Source organism: Spathaspora passalidarum (assembly GCF_000223485.1).
Source record: "Spathaspora passalidarum NRRL Y-27907 unplaced genomic scaffold SPAPAscaffold_8, whole genome shotgun sequence".
NCBI lineage: Eukaryota > Fungi > Ascomycota > Pichiomycetes > Serinales > Debaryomycetaceae > Spathaspora > Spathaspora passalidarum.
Window position 1 is genome coordinate 447,604 of NW_006767432.1, and position 15,412 is coordinate 463,015.

At 38.6% G+C, this 15,412-nt stretch overlaps 10 protein-coding genes across 10 annotated transcripts; 4 read left to right on the top strand and 6 right to left on the bottom strand. All coding sequences in view use genetic code 12, as the record gives it.

Moving 5' to 3' along the window:
* Positions 1-798: 798 nt before the first annotated feature.
* Positions 799-1,312, bottom strand: SPAPADRAFT_63668 (uncharacterized protein; the record flags this gene model as incomplete). The annotated part of the gene is made up of 1 exon (XM_007377756.1): positions 799-1,312. One exon carries the CDS (start codon positions 1,301-1,303, stop codon positions 1,133-1,135), a length of 171 nt encoding a protein of 56 aa, XP_007377818.1.
* A 776-nt stretch (positions 1,313-2,088) lies between these two features.
* On the top strand, positions 2,089-2,937 carry SPAPADRAFT_143909 (uncharacterized protein; the record flags this gene model as incomplete). The annotated part of the gene is made up of 1 exon (XM_007377757.1): positions 2,089-2,937. The coding sequence occupies one exon, from the start codon at positions 2,089-2,091 to the stop codon at positions 2,935-2,937; it is 849 nt and encodes a 282-aa protein (XP_007377819.1).
* A 751-nt stretch (positions 2,938-3,688) lies between these two features.
* Positions 3,689-5,581, top strand: SPAPADRAFT_63670 (beta-mannosyltransferase; the record flags this gene model as incomplete). Its single annotated transcript, XM_007377758.1, has 1 exon — positions 3,689-5,581. The coding sequence occupies one exon, from the start codon at positions 3,689-3,691 to the stop codon at positions 5,579-5,581; it is 1,893 nt and encodes a 630-aa protein (XP_007377820.1).
* Positions 5,582-5,629: 48 nt separating this feature from the next.
* On the bottom strand, positions 5,630-7,237 carry SPAPADRAFT_52892 (uncharacterized protein; the record flags this gene model as incomplete). The annotated part of the gene is made up of 1 exon (XM_007377759.1): positions 5,630-7,237. The coding sequence occupies one exon, from the start codon at positions 7,235-7,237 to the stop codon at positions 5,630-5,632; it is 1,608 nt and encodes a 535-aa protein (XP_007377821.1).
* Positions 7,238-7,366: 129 nt separating this feature from the next.
* Positions 7,367-8,008, bottom strand: NBP2 (Nbp2p; the record flags this gene model as incomplete). The annotated part of the gene is made up of 1 exon (XM_007377760.1): positions 7,367-8,008. The coding sequence occupies one exon, from the start codon at positions 8,006-8,008 to the stop codon at positions 7,367-7,369; it is 642 nt and encodes a 213-aa protein (XP_007377822.1).
* Positions 8,009-8,535: 527 nt separating this feature from the next.
* On the top strand, positions 8,536-9,379 carry GIR2 (Gir2p; the record flags this gene model as incomplete). The annotated part of the gene is made up of 1 exon (XM_007377761.1): positions 8,536-9,379. A coding segment is annotated over one exon (574 nt), but the record flags the coding sequence as incomplete, so codon positions are not given.
* A 779-nt stretch (positions 9,380-10,158) lies between these two features.
* SPAPADRAFT_63675 (uncharacterized protein) lies at positions 10,159-11,393 on the bottom strand (the record flags this gene model as incomplete). The annotated part of the gene is made up of 1 exon (XM_007377762.1): positions 10,159-11,393. The coding sequence occupies one exon, from the start codon at positions 11,369-11,371 to the stop codon at positions 10,556-10,558; it is 816 nt and encodes a 271-aa protein (XP_007377824.1).
* A 191-nt stretch (positions 11,394-11,584) lies between these two features.
* SPAPADRAFT_63676 (uncharacterized protein) lies at positions 11,585-12,759 on the top strand (the record flags this gene model as incomplete). The annotated part of the gene is made up of 1 exon (XM_007377763.1): positions 11,585-12,759. The coding sequence occupies one exon, from the start codon at positions 11,634-11,636 to the stop codon at positions 11,844-11,846; it is 213 nt and encodes a 70-aa protein (XP_007377825.1).
* Positions 12,760-13,391: 632 nt separating this feature from the next.
* RPP1B (ribosomal protein P1) lies at positions 13,392-14,173 on the bottom strand (the record flags this gene model as incomplete). Its single annotated transcript, XM_007377764.1, has 1 exon — positions 13,392-14,173. The coding sequence occupies one exon, from the start codon at positions 14,150-14,152 to the stop codon at positions 13,829-13,831; it is 324 nt and encodes a 107-aa protein (XP_007377826.1).
* A 284-nt stretch (positions 14,174-14,457) lies between these two features.
* MAM33 (Mam33p) lies at positions 14,458-15,270 on the bottom strand (the record flags this gene model as incomplete). Its single annotated transcript, XM_007377765.1, has 1 exon — positions 14,458-15,270. The coding sequence occupies one exon, from the start codon at positions 15,268-15,270 to the stop codon at positions 14,458-14,460; it is 813 nt and encodes a 270-aa protein (XP_007377827.1).
* Between the last annotated feature and the right edge of the window lie 142 nt (positions 15,271-15,412).

Sequence of the window (15,412 nt, forward strand, 5' to 3'; positions counted from 1 at the left end):
CACACTCCTAAAAAAACGAAGCTTCTTGTTCCTATTGAAATCGCAGGATGCTAATCCTACCAAAAGCGTGAAATTCTGGGGCCTATCATGGTTGCAACGTTCAAGTATACGATGGTTAGCCTATGACTGTACTCTACCAAAAAAAGATGCAGGTCGGTTACTGTTTGAATATGACTCCGAATCACATAGAAAAGATTAATAAAAAGCTTAAAACAAGTTCTGTAGAAGTATCTGCTCAAGAAATGGATTCTCATCTCCATTTTCCTAAAACTAAAAGCTATTTACCCGAACTCGGCAAATATATTCTTGGCTTGGCAATTTCCCAACTTTTGTTGCAACCCGAATTAGTTTGTTTGGGGCCACTCGCTCCGGCCGCCTCTACTTGATAATGCAACCTGAAATCAATACTATCGCACGCGACTTTTCCAGCATAGCCCAGGGTACATAAATTGGATGAATTTAAGGTTGGTCTTGTTTGAAGTTTAAATTACAAACTTTTCGCAACAATAATAAAAATAAATTGCTATTTTTGGCAATGACCCACACACACAATCTAGAATGAGATTACGTTCGTGAATTGTTACTCACCCAAATAATAACCTTATTTACACGATGTAATTTGGAGCGAACGCGTAGTATAAGATTGTGCCAAGGTAATTTTAGGGCAACGGTATACTATATCATAAGTGTTAAAAACTTTTCTTCTTGTCAAGTAGAAAAAAAAAAATATTCGCAACTATGACGGCACAACTGGCTTTGGTGACAACATTTGTCTAGAACAAATTTACGAAATGCTTATTCTTGACATCAACAAAGTTGACTCTGGTTTTGTCTTTGATCAACAGTTATAGCATTTATTCGTGTTCATGGGCGGGGTTTATTTCAGGTCTAAATCTGCCCTGGCTGAACAATACGCGGCAGGGGCGATTTGACATGAGGGCTATGTAAAAATCGGTAAATCATGCACTAATTAAATATACAGCTCATAGTCTATTTTGCTCAACGATACAAATGACGGATTAAATTTAAAATTTTGCTATTACATAATTGCGTTCGAGGCTTACATAAGAGGAGTAGAAGTTCAAGCGAAGGATGAAATTCCCTGGCTTATGCATGTGGGCTTATGATAGAGTCATACTTTAGTTTGTAGTTGCGCGAATGGTGGCTTTAATTTGTAAGTGGAACCTGTGACCCCAGAGTTCAGCAGGATCCTGTTTGCTAAACTGTTCGCTGAATCACAACCTGAATTAGTAGAAATGTTTTCTCTGTGGGTACAAGAATAGTTTAATAAATTGCTCATCATAGTTAGTGATTAAAAAAAAAAACCCCTAAATCTTATTTGGCGTTGTATGACAAAATTATATAAATAAAATTTTCTTTTTCGCAATTTTTTATTTTAGTTCATGCACGTGGCGTATGTTTTTTATGCATGTCCATTTTGATTGTTCTTGTTAGATTGATAATGAGGATGGGAAGATCATAGAATAATAGCCACGTTCTAGCAACGTCTGACGAGACGGTAACGAACATTCTTGATTTGAAACAACGCCAATATAAACATGTTTTTTTGGGCAACAGCGAGGAACGTGGACTGAGGTATAAGCAACTTTCTTGGGACTCTTGCAGGTGCCGGCCTATTATCACGAAGGCGTACAATTTTACGAGGTATGTCCCACGCGCATTAAAATCCAAGTATTGGTATCATTACTTTTGTGGGATATTTTGTTCTTAAAAAAGACATTCGCTATTGTTTGCGATTTTTTTCTTGGCCGCTTATTCATTCACGTTTCTAATGTATCATTAAAAATAATTAAGCTCTTTTCTGGGACTGTTCTTGTCTATCTCGCGATCTGCTATATATAAAACTGGGTAAGCCCATTTTTAAGTTTTTCACGTTTTAGTTTTAATCTCTGCGTGTCGCCAGGCATTCTTTTAGTTATAAATTATCTAGGGTTTCGTTTGGATCCTGCTGCAAATCTTTACAGTTTCTCCCCCTTCCACCCCTGAAACCGCCCACAACATATCATAATACCTACTCCTTAAAAATATTCAGTTCAAATTTGCCATTCATTACAGATGACTACTAATATGGAAAAACCAATAAGCGATTTACCTCCCACAAAGAACCGATACATCCAAGTATTGGACTTGTATTTGTCCAATATAATACATAATCCGATATTCACATCCGTAGCTGTATTAATACTGTTTTGCTACTTGCAATGTAAACAATGGGACTGGCTCATGATTTCCTCCCACAGCTTTGAATTTATATTTGTTGAAGATTACGAGTTTGATATCCTTTCCAATATAATAAACTTGATATTTATATTCCGGTTTGTCTACTATATCAAGTTGAATTTGATTGGAGAAATTGCGTTATTTTTGGTACAGAATTTCGCCTGTTACAAGTATGTACTCATGAAGGATGGCATATCGTTCTTTAAAGATACTGACATGTCCATGTTTCTCAAGAGCTGCATAGCTTTACAAGTAATATTTCCCTGGTTGATTTTGTTGTCTTGTATAGTGCAACGCATGCCATGGAACAAGACATTGGTCGACTGCAATACTAATTATCTCCCTTTGTTTATGAGTCAGTCATTTATGTTTGTCAACACTACATTCCCCTTGCTTGACAATAGCTTCAAGAATTATGAGTTGCTTTATAAGTTGGCATGTTTCTCATTGAAATTTTACTTGGTGTTCCAGTTCGTCTTGTATGAGTTTGTCTTGATTAATTATGAACACGAAGACGTGGTAGACTATTCGGTGTACTATAGAGAGGTGAGCTGTTTTAATGAAAAGGGTAGGCAAGGTAAGAGCAACTTCAATTTGGTCAAGAAGTATGCCATGACTGTGGTTTGTTTGTTTATAATTGTGATAGATTTAGGTTTTATTGGTGCTGTGCACAAGAATGTATATAACATGTTATAGAATTTGAAAAAAAATTAGATCATTACTCACTAGTAGTATCTGCAATAGCTTCGTTAAAGCTAAACTCTTTGGCCCGGGTCGTTTCGGTCGCTTTGGTCGCTTTGGTCGCTATTTCCATGTAAAAGTTGCATCATTTTAAAAATAGTACTGGAACGTGTTTCTATACGCGGCTAGCTGCTAAGCCAATGAGAATGGTGGAGAATATTAGTTGACATGTCAATATAGACAGAACGATGCAAATATGCAAAGGGAATAAAAAAAATGTGTAAGTCGTGTGAGTAAATCTAAAAAATAACTTGAAACAAAGATGTTCTCAGCCAAGAACTAAAAATAAAGCAGGCTTACCCACAGTTTTATACACTATGTCGTATGGGATCATGTTGCACTTTATATCACAAACATTCGTCTGTTTCAAACTGAGAATGAAGGCTTTGACGTGCTGCTGTAATGGCTTAGTATGCGCAACTGTTGCTATTGCTCACAAACCGTGTTGAAATATCTAACGCCGCATGCGAGATTTCGGGACCATGACACAAAATGGTGCACAATTAGCTGGGCTTTAAAAATGTCTATTATTGCGCTAGTTTCATTATGTGTTAAATTTCTGCTTTGTTTGAGATTATTTAGTCACACAAAACCTGCAGTTGCGATTTATTCACCATTTCCTCCCTTCCTTCCTTCCTTCGTTCCTTCTTTCTTTCTTTCTATTCATTTATTTCCTTCTTTCACTACACTCTCGTTAACACCCCCAATGCCACTTACTCCAGTTATGCCTGTCAAGGGGTTGCGCTACCTCGTGCTCGCATTGTCGTTCGTGCTTCTTATGTCCATAACATATATTTCTACGGATACTTTTAGCACAACATTAAAATCATACCACGAAACATACAAGTCATACAGGTTCAGCAGTCAACCAAACATCAAGCAAGTTACCTCGTTTCTCGATTCTCTTGTTATATATCCCAAAACTGAAAACTTAAAATATGAACAAACAGATTTTGTCGTGCAGTATGCTGGTGACTCCTCGGGATTATCTACAACCATTGTCGAGGACGAGTACAAGAACCACACTCTTTCAATATTCATGTCAGAAATCCAATCGGACGATTGCAAAGCCATTAATGTCAAGGAAAATATCGGCATCAACAACTATCTCACACTTCCAGACAACCTCGCTGAGATGGCGCAGATCTTGCAGGATCAGCTTGACAACGAGGACGCGTTCAAGCATATTGCGCCCTTTTTCGAAAACAAGATACCGAACATGATCGCAGCACGTAACGTATCCAAGCATTTCTTCAAATTTGTTGGTACATCGGTGTGGTTAAAAGAGTACGGCGTTCATCTTATGGTTAGTCGAGTATTATTCTCACGCCGAGGGATCAAATGGGATCCCCAAATTTCATTGATGTATGCACAAGTATACAATGAAGACTGGCAGGAGTTGCATAACGTTAAGTTAAAGATCCCAAATAGGAACGGCGGCGGCCCACAAACCATGAAATTCCCTTCATTCCTCCGTGTCCCATTCAACTATGATTCCAGCCGAACCGCGAGAAGATGGTATGGTCCAGAAGATGGCCGGATCTTACTCATACAAAACGAATACGGCGTTGAGGAACCAGTGCTTATTTTCAATTCACATACACGAATGTTGGAGACGACAGGCGGTGAAACCGAGGAAGTCTTCTACAGATCTATATTCATGGGATGGGTATTCCAAGAACAAATCGGTAAGGCAAATGTTGATGGTGAAGAAGATATACGATTTGACAATACGAGATACATCAAAGTACGTCAGTTGCAAATTATCGGCGAGGAGCGCAACCAAATTGAAAAGAACTGGACACCGTTTGTTGATGTCAGCGAGCGAGACAAGTTCGATCGCAACCTTTACATTGTATATGACTGGCACAATTTGCAAATCCTCAAATGTGACTTGTACAATTTAACCCTGGACAGATTCAGCAACTGTGAGCGGGTATATAATGCTGGAACACCCCATTCTAAAATCGGGGTGATTCGAGGAGGTACAGAACTAATCCCGCTAAGCAGCGTTCGTGAAACTGGAAATCAGCTTTGGATAGGGTTTGTTCGGACCCATATTAATAGATGTGGGTGTGGAAGTTCAATGTACAGACCCCATCTTGTAATTCTCCAACGTGCCGGTCACAACTATAGAGTGACACACATGTCATCGTCCATTTCGTTTGATATTCCTGGATTAGGCGCAGGAAGAACTGCAGGGTTATGTGGGAAACGTGATCCAAATATTTTGATTGCCAATGGGATTTCCAATTGGGAATTGGATGAGAATACAGGAAGTGATTATTTGACATTGACGTTGAGCACCGGTGACGAGTACAATACTCTCGTTCATATCAAGGACCTTGGCAAGATGATTGAAAGGTTAGACTTGGATGTTGCGTATGAAGAAGAGAATACTTCAATGAGAGGTTGTGTCGTTAGTGCAGCTTTTGATTTCTGTAAAGCATTTGGTATAGAGATGGATGAGTTAGGATTAACTCAAGCTGCCATGGATCGAGCTGAGAAAGAAAAGCAAGCAAAAGAGAAAGAGGCAAAACAGAAAGAGGCAAAGGAGAAAGAGGCAAAAGAGAAGCCGAAAACACCCAAATATACATAGTTAGGATACTTATACATTATGCATTAGTTCTATTAATATCTATAAGTTCTATGAATTTTTGTCATAATTGGCGTATGTGTATGTGTAACTGTCGACAACCAAGCGATGAATTGTCGATGGTGAGATTTTGCGTTTTTTAGTAGGTGGTTCTTCCGCAGCTGGCTCTTGATTAGGTAGCTCTGCAGGGGGTGGTTCCTGCGTAGATGGCTCTTGGCAAGTATATTGTACCTCAATTGGAACGTCTTCCGGAGCAACCGATGGGGTTCTATTTGTGAGTTCTGGATCTATCAACTCTAAACTGATTTGAGTATCCGCTTCAGCCACATTGGATTGAATTTGCTCAGGGGCGACCTGTTGGTTAAGCTCCAGTGTATTGTCCACATCCTCCTCTTCACTTTCACTTTCACTTTCACTTTCATTTTCTAATTCTCTCTGCTCAGTTAACCAAAGAGCAGCTAAATCTTGTGCCTTTTCTGGTTCATAATAAGCACTCGGCAATAACATTGTTGCCAACCCTCGTTCATGCACTTTGGAATTCATTTGATCCAACGCCTCCAATTCTTCAGTTTCATGCTCAATCAACATGTCTTCTAGTTCCTCATCTAGTTCCTCGGAAATGTTAGCGATATTGCCTTTCCTCAATGAATTGATATGCATTATTCCCTTTGGGTTTTCTCCTTGATGTTTCTGGGGGATGGTGAATGTGGGATCAAGATATAGTGTTGGTTCGTACAAGTTCCGTTTCTCCTTTTGTAAATTGGAAACTTCAATCCACATGTTTCTATAGTTGAATAGCGAATCCGGATCGTTATAATTGAGTGATGCAATTGCTTGATCTATATCGAATTTTCTGATTGAATTTGAATGGGTGGATATAACTTTCAAGATGATTCTTTTAGTTAATAGACGGATCAATTCTTCGATTAGTATCAATGCAGGAAACCCAAGGTTTAATGAAAACAACTTCTTGAAATTGTCAAGGTTGATCAAGGACAAGTCTTCATATATTGCAAAACTCGATTTCAACTTTGTGGCTTTTGCCAATTCGAATGTTCTCTCTCGATATCCAATCAGTTCAGTTTGTAATTCCTCAAAATTGATAAAGTAAGGCGATATCTCGTATGCAATGGGCATTTCGTGGTATGTCAATAACTTGGTGCTCCAATTCCGCTTGAGTCCGAACCGATTGACCACCGTCAGCTTCCGGTTCTTCAATGCTTCTGTCAGCTTCTTCAAATGTGTATAGTAATTCATGATCTCCAATATGGACTTTGTCTTTACCCGTTCTTGGATCAAGTCGGCCCGATGGATACTGCATTTGCTCAAGGCATCAAAGAAGCGCTCTTTCTCCTGCCAGGACCAAAACGTTCCTGGCGTTTCGTGTTCAGTTATTGTTCCTTCTTCGCTTCGGTAGTAGACTTGCCCATTGTGTGCGATTATCGAGTCACGCAAGTGGGATGTGGTGTATGAATTGGAATAGGTGAATGTTTCCTCTACGAACCGATTGTAGAAATCAACGTAAGCTCGGTTTCCTATAAACACTCGACTTGGTCGTAGGCCCTCTGATCGGGATATTACAGGAGGGGCAGGCCCAGGGGGGATAGAAGTAGGAGCAGGAGGAGAAGTAGGAGCTGGTGTATCCTCTTCTGCCAGCATGATATGGTTGTGATGTATGGTGATGACTTGATCGGGAAGGCATCACTGAGATTTTTTTTACACTACGCGGTACAAAAGTGAGCGGATTGTTTAACTTCATTACACCTAAAAAAATTATTATCTACTGTGTCATATCGTAACCGTATTGATCTTGTCAGTCACCCCCACCATCGCTTCTTCTTCTTCTTCTTGTTGTTGTTGTTGTTGTTTCTTGTCTTCTCCATCATCAGTATCCACCCATTCACTACTATCGCTAGTATATCCTTTCTCCTGACGTAATATCTCGGGCAAGAACGGTTTAGCTTCATCTTCTACACCAATTTCTTTATGAAATATCTCCACGTACTCCTCCGGAACCAATCCATTCTCTCCAGTTTCTGGGTCTTCCGCTACTAGCCAACCCTGTCCGTGACGATAGCTGATCCATATGATTTGTCCTTCCGTTAAACTCACCTCGTTATCATTCTCGGGCACAAAATCAAACAAAGCTCGGGCTTTACGATTGATCTCATCTCGTGGCCCCGCCTCATTGCTAATATCGTCATAGTCATCATAATCGTAGTCATCGTCATCATCATCATCGTCTGCCTCCTCGCCTTCACTCAGGTGGAAATATTCATCGTCGTGTCTCCTTCGATCTACCATATCATCTTCAGAATCGGAGTCTAAACGAGGCGCATGGGCAAAATCCCCGCAATACAATGGATTCAGACTTGCATACCCATAGTCTCGAATCACTGTCGATGGAAGAAACGAGTTATAGTTGTTCATATGAGGGCTTCGTCTAATATAATACAGGGTTTTGCTATGTTGTTCTTTTTTCTTTTATTTTTTTTTTGCCAGTAAAAACTTATCCAGAATCAAAAGTAGGGAAATTGAGGTTATAAACAAGAAAAGGGGACGCGGTATGGTTTTGCTTAATCAAGATCGGTGTTTACTCGGTTATGTTTCCTAAGGTTTGCAACTTAATGTTTGATAGATGTTGTCCCTTGCTACCCCCTCTTAAAGTCCTATGGTTAGCTTTTTTGGCGTTGTGTATTTTTTTGCTTCTAATTTTAATCTCAGATTGTTTGCTCACGTGATTACAAAGAGTGGTCGTTCCTATCAGTTACTCCCTAGTACAAATCGACAGTTGTCTGTGTGATGTGTGTTGAACTGGTTTCTACATATATACTTGGTGATAGCTGACGAATGGTGAATATTCACTTCCTTTTAGTGTGCAGTTTACGTGTCCAGCCGTGCTGCTTTGACCAAAGTTAAACTTCTCCCACAGTAAACAAAAAAATTTTTTTTTTTTCAAGTCTGCACTATCAACGTTGCTTGACAGTAACTAGTAACCTTTTAATAGACATAAACATGGATCCAGCTGAGGAACAACAGCAAGAACTAGAAGTTCTTGAATCGATATACCCTGATGAATTAACAGTTATCAGTCCTACCCATTTCATAATCCGAGTGCAATTAGATACCCCTTCACAACGTAAGCACTACCTTGACTTGATTGTCAGGTATCCCCCAACATACCCTGAAGTCATACCTAATCTTGATCTCGAAATACCGGAGATATCCGAAGAAGAAGAAGATAGCGACGACGATGACGAAGATGAGGATGACGACGATACCAAGGCCATTAAGCTTGCCTTGAACATGGCCGAGGTCATTGAGTTTACTAGAGACGAACTTGCGTTATTGTTATCGAAATTAAACGAAGAAGCTGAGTTGAACATAGGCATGCCTTCGGTGTTTGCATTGACTACCCAGTTAAAGGACGAGGCTGAAGCTTTGTTTGTGCAAATTCTCGAAACCAGACAAAAGGAGTATGAACGCGAAAGAGAAGAACGGGAACGAGAAGAACAGAAAAAGTTTATTGGTACTAAGGTCACCAAGGAGCTGTACTTGGAATGGAGAGACAAATTCAGGGCAGAAATGAAATTCGATGAAATTGACAAAAAGAGATTCCAACAGATGCATCAAGGGAAGTTAACTGGTCGGGAAATCTTTGAAAAGGGTTTGGCTGGTGCTGAAGACGACGAAGAAGATTTGACTGAAGGTGTAAAGAAGATAGCTGTATAGATGAATAACATACATAACATGCATGTGAGTACATATCGGCCCATGTAGTACATATTACACAATTCTTCGCGGGAATTTGCACCCTTTTCTTGGTAGTAGTGGGGAGTAACGTAGCAGCAGCGGAAATTCCCAATCAGGAAAAGAACAAAGTCTATAGCTCCTCTCTCTCTCCCCCCCACAAATACACATTTATAGAAAATCACGGCAGGAATTACTTCGGTTATATTTTTAGTGGCCGGCTTTCAAGGGTTGCACATGGGCTTTGATCCTGTGGGGACACTTGTTTCTTATCTGAACAAACACATTTAACTAAAACAAAGGCTTTAGCAATCGTGGTGGGTGTATAACACCGAGCAGGGCACCGAAAAAAAAAATGCTCCACAAAAACTGGCGCAAACATCGGCAATAGTAAGACCATGCAAATTTCTGCCAATTTTTTTATTCACCCATTACTAATTTTAGGGCCGTCCGGCTGTAATATTATATGGTTGCAGCGCAATAGTTGTCCAGCAAGGTTTAATACATTTGCTGTAGATAACACCCATTTTGCACGAAATGTTACCCTGCTGGTTAGAAAACCCCGGTATTATTCTTGTTAGGTTTTCCTGACCATCTGCCCCTTTTTTTATTCTGATTGTTCTCTGTTTGGCCCGGTGTTAGACAATCTACATTTCCCAATGCGGTGTTTGACGTGAAATAGTCCAAATCCGATCGAACATTCTAATCTAGATATAAACAATGGTCATGGCCAAGAAAATAAATGCTGAATAATGAATGTCTTATTTCCGAGATTTCCATTGAACCAAAAAAAAACTTTTTGAATTATAGGGGAAAAATCTAAAGATGACACTTTATTGCATATGATTACAGGAGACTTCCCTAACTGGTAAAATACAGTCATTACATTCCCATGGCTATCTGTAGGTTAGCGGGGTTGGTCCCTCAGTCGTTTCCCGTAAGATCAGTGAAGGGGGTATTTTCGCTTTCGTACCATTCGCGCCGATGTGTTGCAACTCCTCATCACTAAAAAAAAACAATATCGGCACTAAGAGCCCCACTATCATTATACACACATTTCCATTACTACAATAAATTTGACTATAATTAAAAAAGCATTAATTTAAAAAATCTATATCGAACTGAAGGTATACTCTATAACAAATAAATAAATCCAAACTCATTCTGTATGCAAACGTAACACTGTACTTCGTAACTCATAAAATATTTAGCCATGTAAAATATTATCTAGAAAACATGTTCCAAGGCAATGGTTCCACCATTAAACATGTTGTTGAAAGGTTGTTGCTTGTGTTCAACCTCTATGTATTTGCTCTTGGGTGTACTCTTGGCGATGGCATATGGCTTTTCGTGAATATCATGAACTTCAATCTCATCATCAGTTAATGAATATGAATCGCTGAGATCTGGCAATGACAAGATAGAATCTTCAGATTCTGAATCACTTGAATATGAATCTTCGTCTTCATCTTCTTCTTCGATTGCAGAAAGGTTCATCACTGGCAATTCTCTGAATACTGGTAAATTATCTGGTGATTGTGCTTGTTGTTGTTCTTCTTCGTCTTCTTCAACTTCATCAGAATCAGAGTAGTAGTAATAGTCGTCTGAATCAGATTCAGAGTCGGATGACGTGAAATCATCATCATCGTCTTCTTCCACTATGGAGTTGGCGGGACGGAAAATCAAAGGACTGAATTGTTCGACATCTTCATCTTCAGAATCTGATTCGGGATCTGAATCACCTAATTCGTATTCAGTTACAGATGTGTTGGTATGGTTAACTGGCTTAACTGGAATGTTAAAAGTAACATGGGCTTGTACTTGTGGAGCGGCCTTTTGTTGCTGTTGCAACTTGCTCTTTTCTCTTTGCTGGATTGTTCTTCTTTCAGTTTCTTCACTGATGTAATCCATTATGTTATCTAACATGTTAGCTTGAACAACTAAATGTCTTAAGGAAGCCTTTGGTGAGGCGGCCTCTTTAGTAAGCTTGGATCTTACTTTAGATGCTAAGATATATGTTTGGGCAAAGGATAATTCGGACATTGCTTGCTATTGAATTGATAGTGATTATAGAAAATTTGAAATCAAGAAATAGGAGATTATAATTATATTTATATTAATTTTTTATTTTATTTTTATGACTAATGGAATTTGCGGACAATTCGTTAAATCCAGTCCGCGGTTTATTTCCGATCGGTGTTGCGATTATTTTTTTTTTTGTTATTTCCATGTTTTAACAACCTTTTTTTTTTTTTTGTCTTTACATCCGAGATTCTTTTTTTTTTTTGCTCATAGAACAGCATCGATGGTTCCATTGCGCGGCCTTTTGTTTCTTTGCGTTGTTTTGTACAAGGTTTTTTTGTCTTTGTGGGTGCTCATCATCCGATCCAACTTTTCCGACAAGTCCACATTTCCGAAGATGCCACATCTTCAACCAAAAAAGGAGATCCCCTACCTGAGGTTACAATTTACAAAGAAAGTAAAACTCCACAGTTTCACCTACAAAGGAGATAACTAATATTGTTAAACATTAATGATATCATTTAATTAATAAGCGATTCATATGCAAAAGAGAAATTAACTATATAATTCTTAGTATAATTTGTCATCATTTTTTTTGTGCCTACTTTTGAAATTTCTTTTTTCTTCTATATTTTTTGTGTTTACTCAGCCGTTGACCACTTTCTCTATTTAGTAATCCCCGTGCAGCTACCATCCCTTACTGAAAGTAGCAACAACAATGGCAATAACAACAATACGATCAGACAATATATGTCAACAAGATGAGTAATCTATGTTTGCTATAACATAAACATTTGGCAATGACTAATAGTTAACACTGTGGCATGCACCCCCGCTGACATCGCACAAGGAAAGAAAAAAAAAAGTAAACAGAGTGATTCATCGTGTAAGCATATTAGCTAAGCAAGGTGGGAAACAACATTTTTTATGGGGTCGGATCGGAGCACTAGGGAGGGGACGAAACTTGGGGCTATGATTAACATTCTTAAAAATCAATTTAAAAGCCTAGAATTACTCTTGTTTCAACTATTGTAGAGCCTTATTTCTGCAAAGTGTCTAAATCTGGACTTTCAACATTTGCTCTGTTTCAATCCTTCACATCAACCTGGATTACTCGCTTTGCATCCATCTAGTTTGATGTCGGATTTGTATCACATCAGATCAGGAAATACCTAAATCCAGCTAACTCCGCAGCTGGAAATAGTGATAATCATGCCCCTCCTATCATTTACTCCATAATTCGGTTTAAATGTCGGAACTGCGCACTATCTCCGAATCTGTCCCTTCTTTTTCTCTTTCTCCCACATAATATTTTTAGTCAGATTGTACTTTCATATGCATGCGGCGGGCCATTATGTGAATATATATACCGTTCCGATCCTTAAAAATCGTAAGCCTGAATAAATGTGTTACTGGCTTAACTAAGTGATTATTTTTGGATGAACTTGACAAACTAATAAGCATAACTACAGTCTGGGCTTAACCAAGCATAGCAATCAGCAAAGGCGGATCGAATAATAATTCTCTAGTCTATTGTTTCGTAAGGTGGAATTGCGGCTAGCCTTGCCAAAGATTTAACTATGCACATAATATAAAGGAACAATTTAAAATCTCTCGGGATCTGAGCTAATATTAGATTCCTGCTTTCAGGAGGTTCTCTTGTAATCCTCTCAATTTAAGCTTTATGGCTAAATAAACTTTAATATCACGGCCCCATCACGTAACTGAATAAATCACGGAACTGCTATATCCCTCCCGTGTATATTTGAGCAACCGCGGTATATACTCGCTTGTAGTATATTGTAATTATTTTTTTGGGGCGGCTACTGCACATCCGAATTTTCCAGATGTACCCGCGTAAATTTCACAACCAGGTGTCTTTGCAACAATAAACATTCTAGGCATAATGCAGCAGAAGTCAAATATGGCAAATCTGACTTTAGAAAAGAGAAATATAGAAGTTACAGGCGTGTAGGTGCGTTATGAGAGAAATGCTAGGGTTGCTGTTTTTAATGCGAAATATCTCTTGATTCAGCCCAACAATTCCATTTTGAAATATCATTTGCAACCCAACCTGTTGAAGATAACAGTTCTAGAATTACTTGCAGTTACTCTTTCCGTTACCCTCGCATACCATTCCCATTGTCTACAACGACATGGCTGCCTATGCTTATGACCTACGTTAACTACAAAGTTTAAGATGTTACAAAAGATCAAGATACAATTCAAACAGTAATTACTAATGAAATCCCTCTGATAGGATTCAAAGGAACATTGCGTTGACGTGTATCTTATTCCTATCATCTTCTAAATTACTGTAAACTTTGGTATTTCAAATTGAAATTATATATTGTTGTACATTTTATGCTATCCCACTGTAAAGTATGGAATTATTTAATAATGCAATGAATGTGCTGAAAATATTAATGGAGTCATTAAAAAATCATCATAACCTGGAATTGTTTATTTCTTGTTTGTTTAATCGAATAAACCGAAACCCATGTCATCATCAGATTCTTCCTTTTCTTCTTCCTTTTCTTCAGCAGCTGGTTCATCAGCAGCAGCACCGGCAGCACCGGCAGCTGGAGCAGCACCAGAGGCAGCTGGGGCAGAAGCAGCGAAGGAGAATAATAATTCCTTCAAGTTCTTACCTTCAACAGCCTTGGCGAAAACATTGGCCCAGACACCTTCAACGGAAGCACCAGCAGCGTTGGTGATGGCTAACAACTTTTCAGCGGTGATTTCTTGCTCAGCATCGGCTAAGATTAAAGCAGCGTAGGAAACAGAAGCTTCGGCAGACATTGTTTGTGTATATGGTTCTATAGTTAACTATATGGAAATATTTTTCTTATTTTCCATTGAAAAATGGTGAAACCTTGGGTGAAAAAAAAAAAAATAGATAATGGTAAGTGCACGAATATTTGTTATTAGGGTATTAGCCCTAATATTCACGTGATTAATAACAAACCAATATCAGAACCATTCTTATTAGCTGCTTATTACAGTTGATGATCTAGCATAGCGTTATTTATCTTAAATTTCTTACAATATATACAAACTTGGGGGAGGGGAGGAGGGGGATAAATATCATTTTACAAACAAAGTGCTTACTTTAAGAATTTAGAAATAGAAGATAACCAACCTCTGTATTCACTTTCTTCCTTGTGTTCACTGTAAGCAACAATGAATTCAGCCAACTTTTCATCAATACCCTTGGCAGTAAGATAGTTTTCAAATTCAACTTGTAATGATTCATCTAAGTCTTCGAACTTAGGACCTTCGTATCTGAACTTGTCTGTAAAGTTGCCCTTGGAAACTTCGGAAATGAATTCAGTAGCATTTGGTTGGTAGTTTACACATTCGACGGAGAATCCAGATTCGATATTCTTCAAGAATAAATCAAAGTTTAATCCATCATTAGTAGCTGGATCTTCAATGAAGACCTTGAATTTGGAAAAGAATCCATTACCAAAGGATTCACTGTCTTCATCTTCATCAGCCCATTCGTTTTCTTCTTGGAATTCCAGGAATTCTTCACTTAAATCAGTAACTTCTTCAACATCAAAGTAAACATGGATGACATGACCAGATGCATCAGTTCTGATCAATTCAACGTTAGCATTACCTTCCTTTGTAATAACCTTGTAACCTTGACTTGAAAGGTATTCTTCAAATCCAGCATCTAATTCATTTGGAATTTCTTCAGCGACCTTTAATTCACCTTCAATAACGGCTTTGAGGGAAGACTCACTGCTAGATTGCTTTCTGATGATTTGAGTGCTAGAGAAAGAACGAATGGAGGTGGAAGCAACAAGCTTTGGTAAAGCAGCAATGACTGGGGTTCTAATAGATCTGGAGGTGGCAATTGCTAATCTCTTACTCAATTGAGTACGCAAGGTAGAAGATAATAACTTGGACATTTTTTTGAAACTTGTGGTGTTGATGGAAATGGTTAGATTATGATTGGAAGCCGGGGGCGACATATTTGAAAGGGGAAATGAATTTTGGAGATGGTGTGTATTTTGGTCGTGTACACACCAAATGTCTTAAACCTAAATTAGG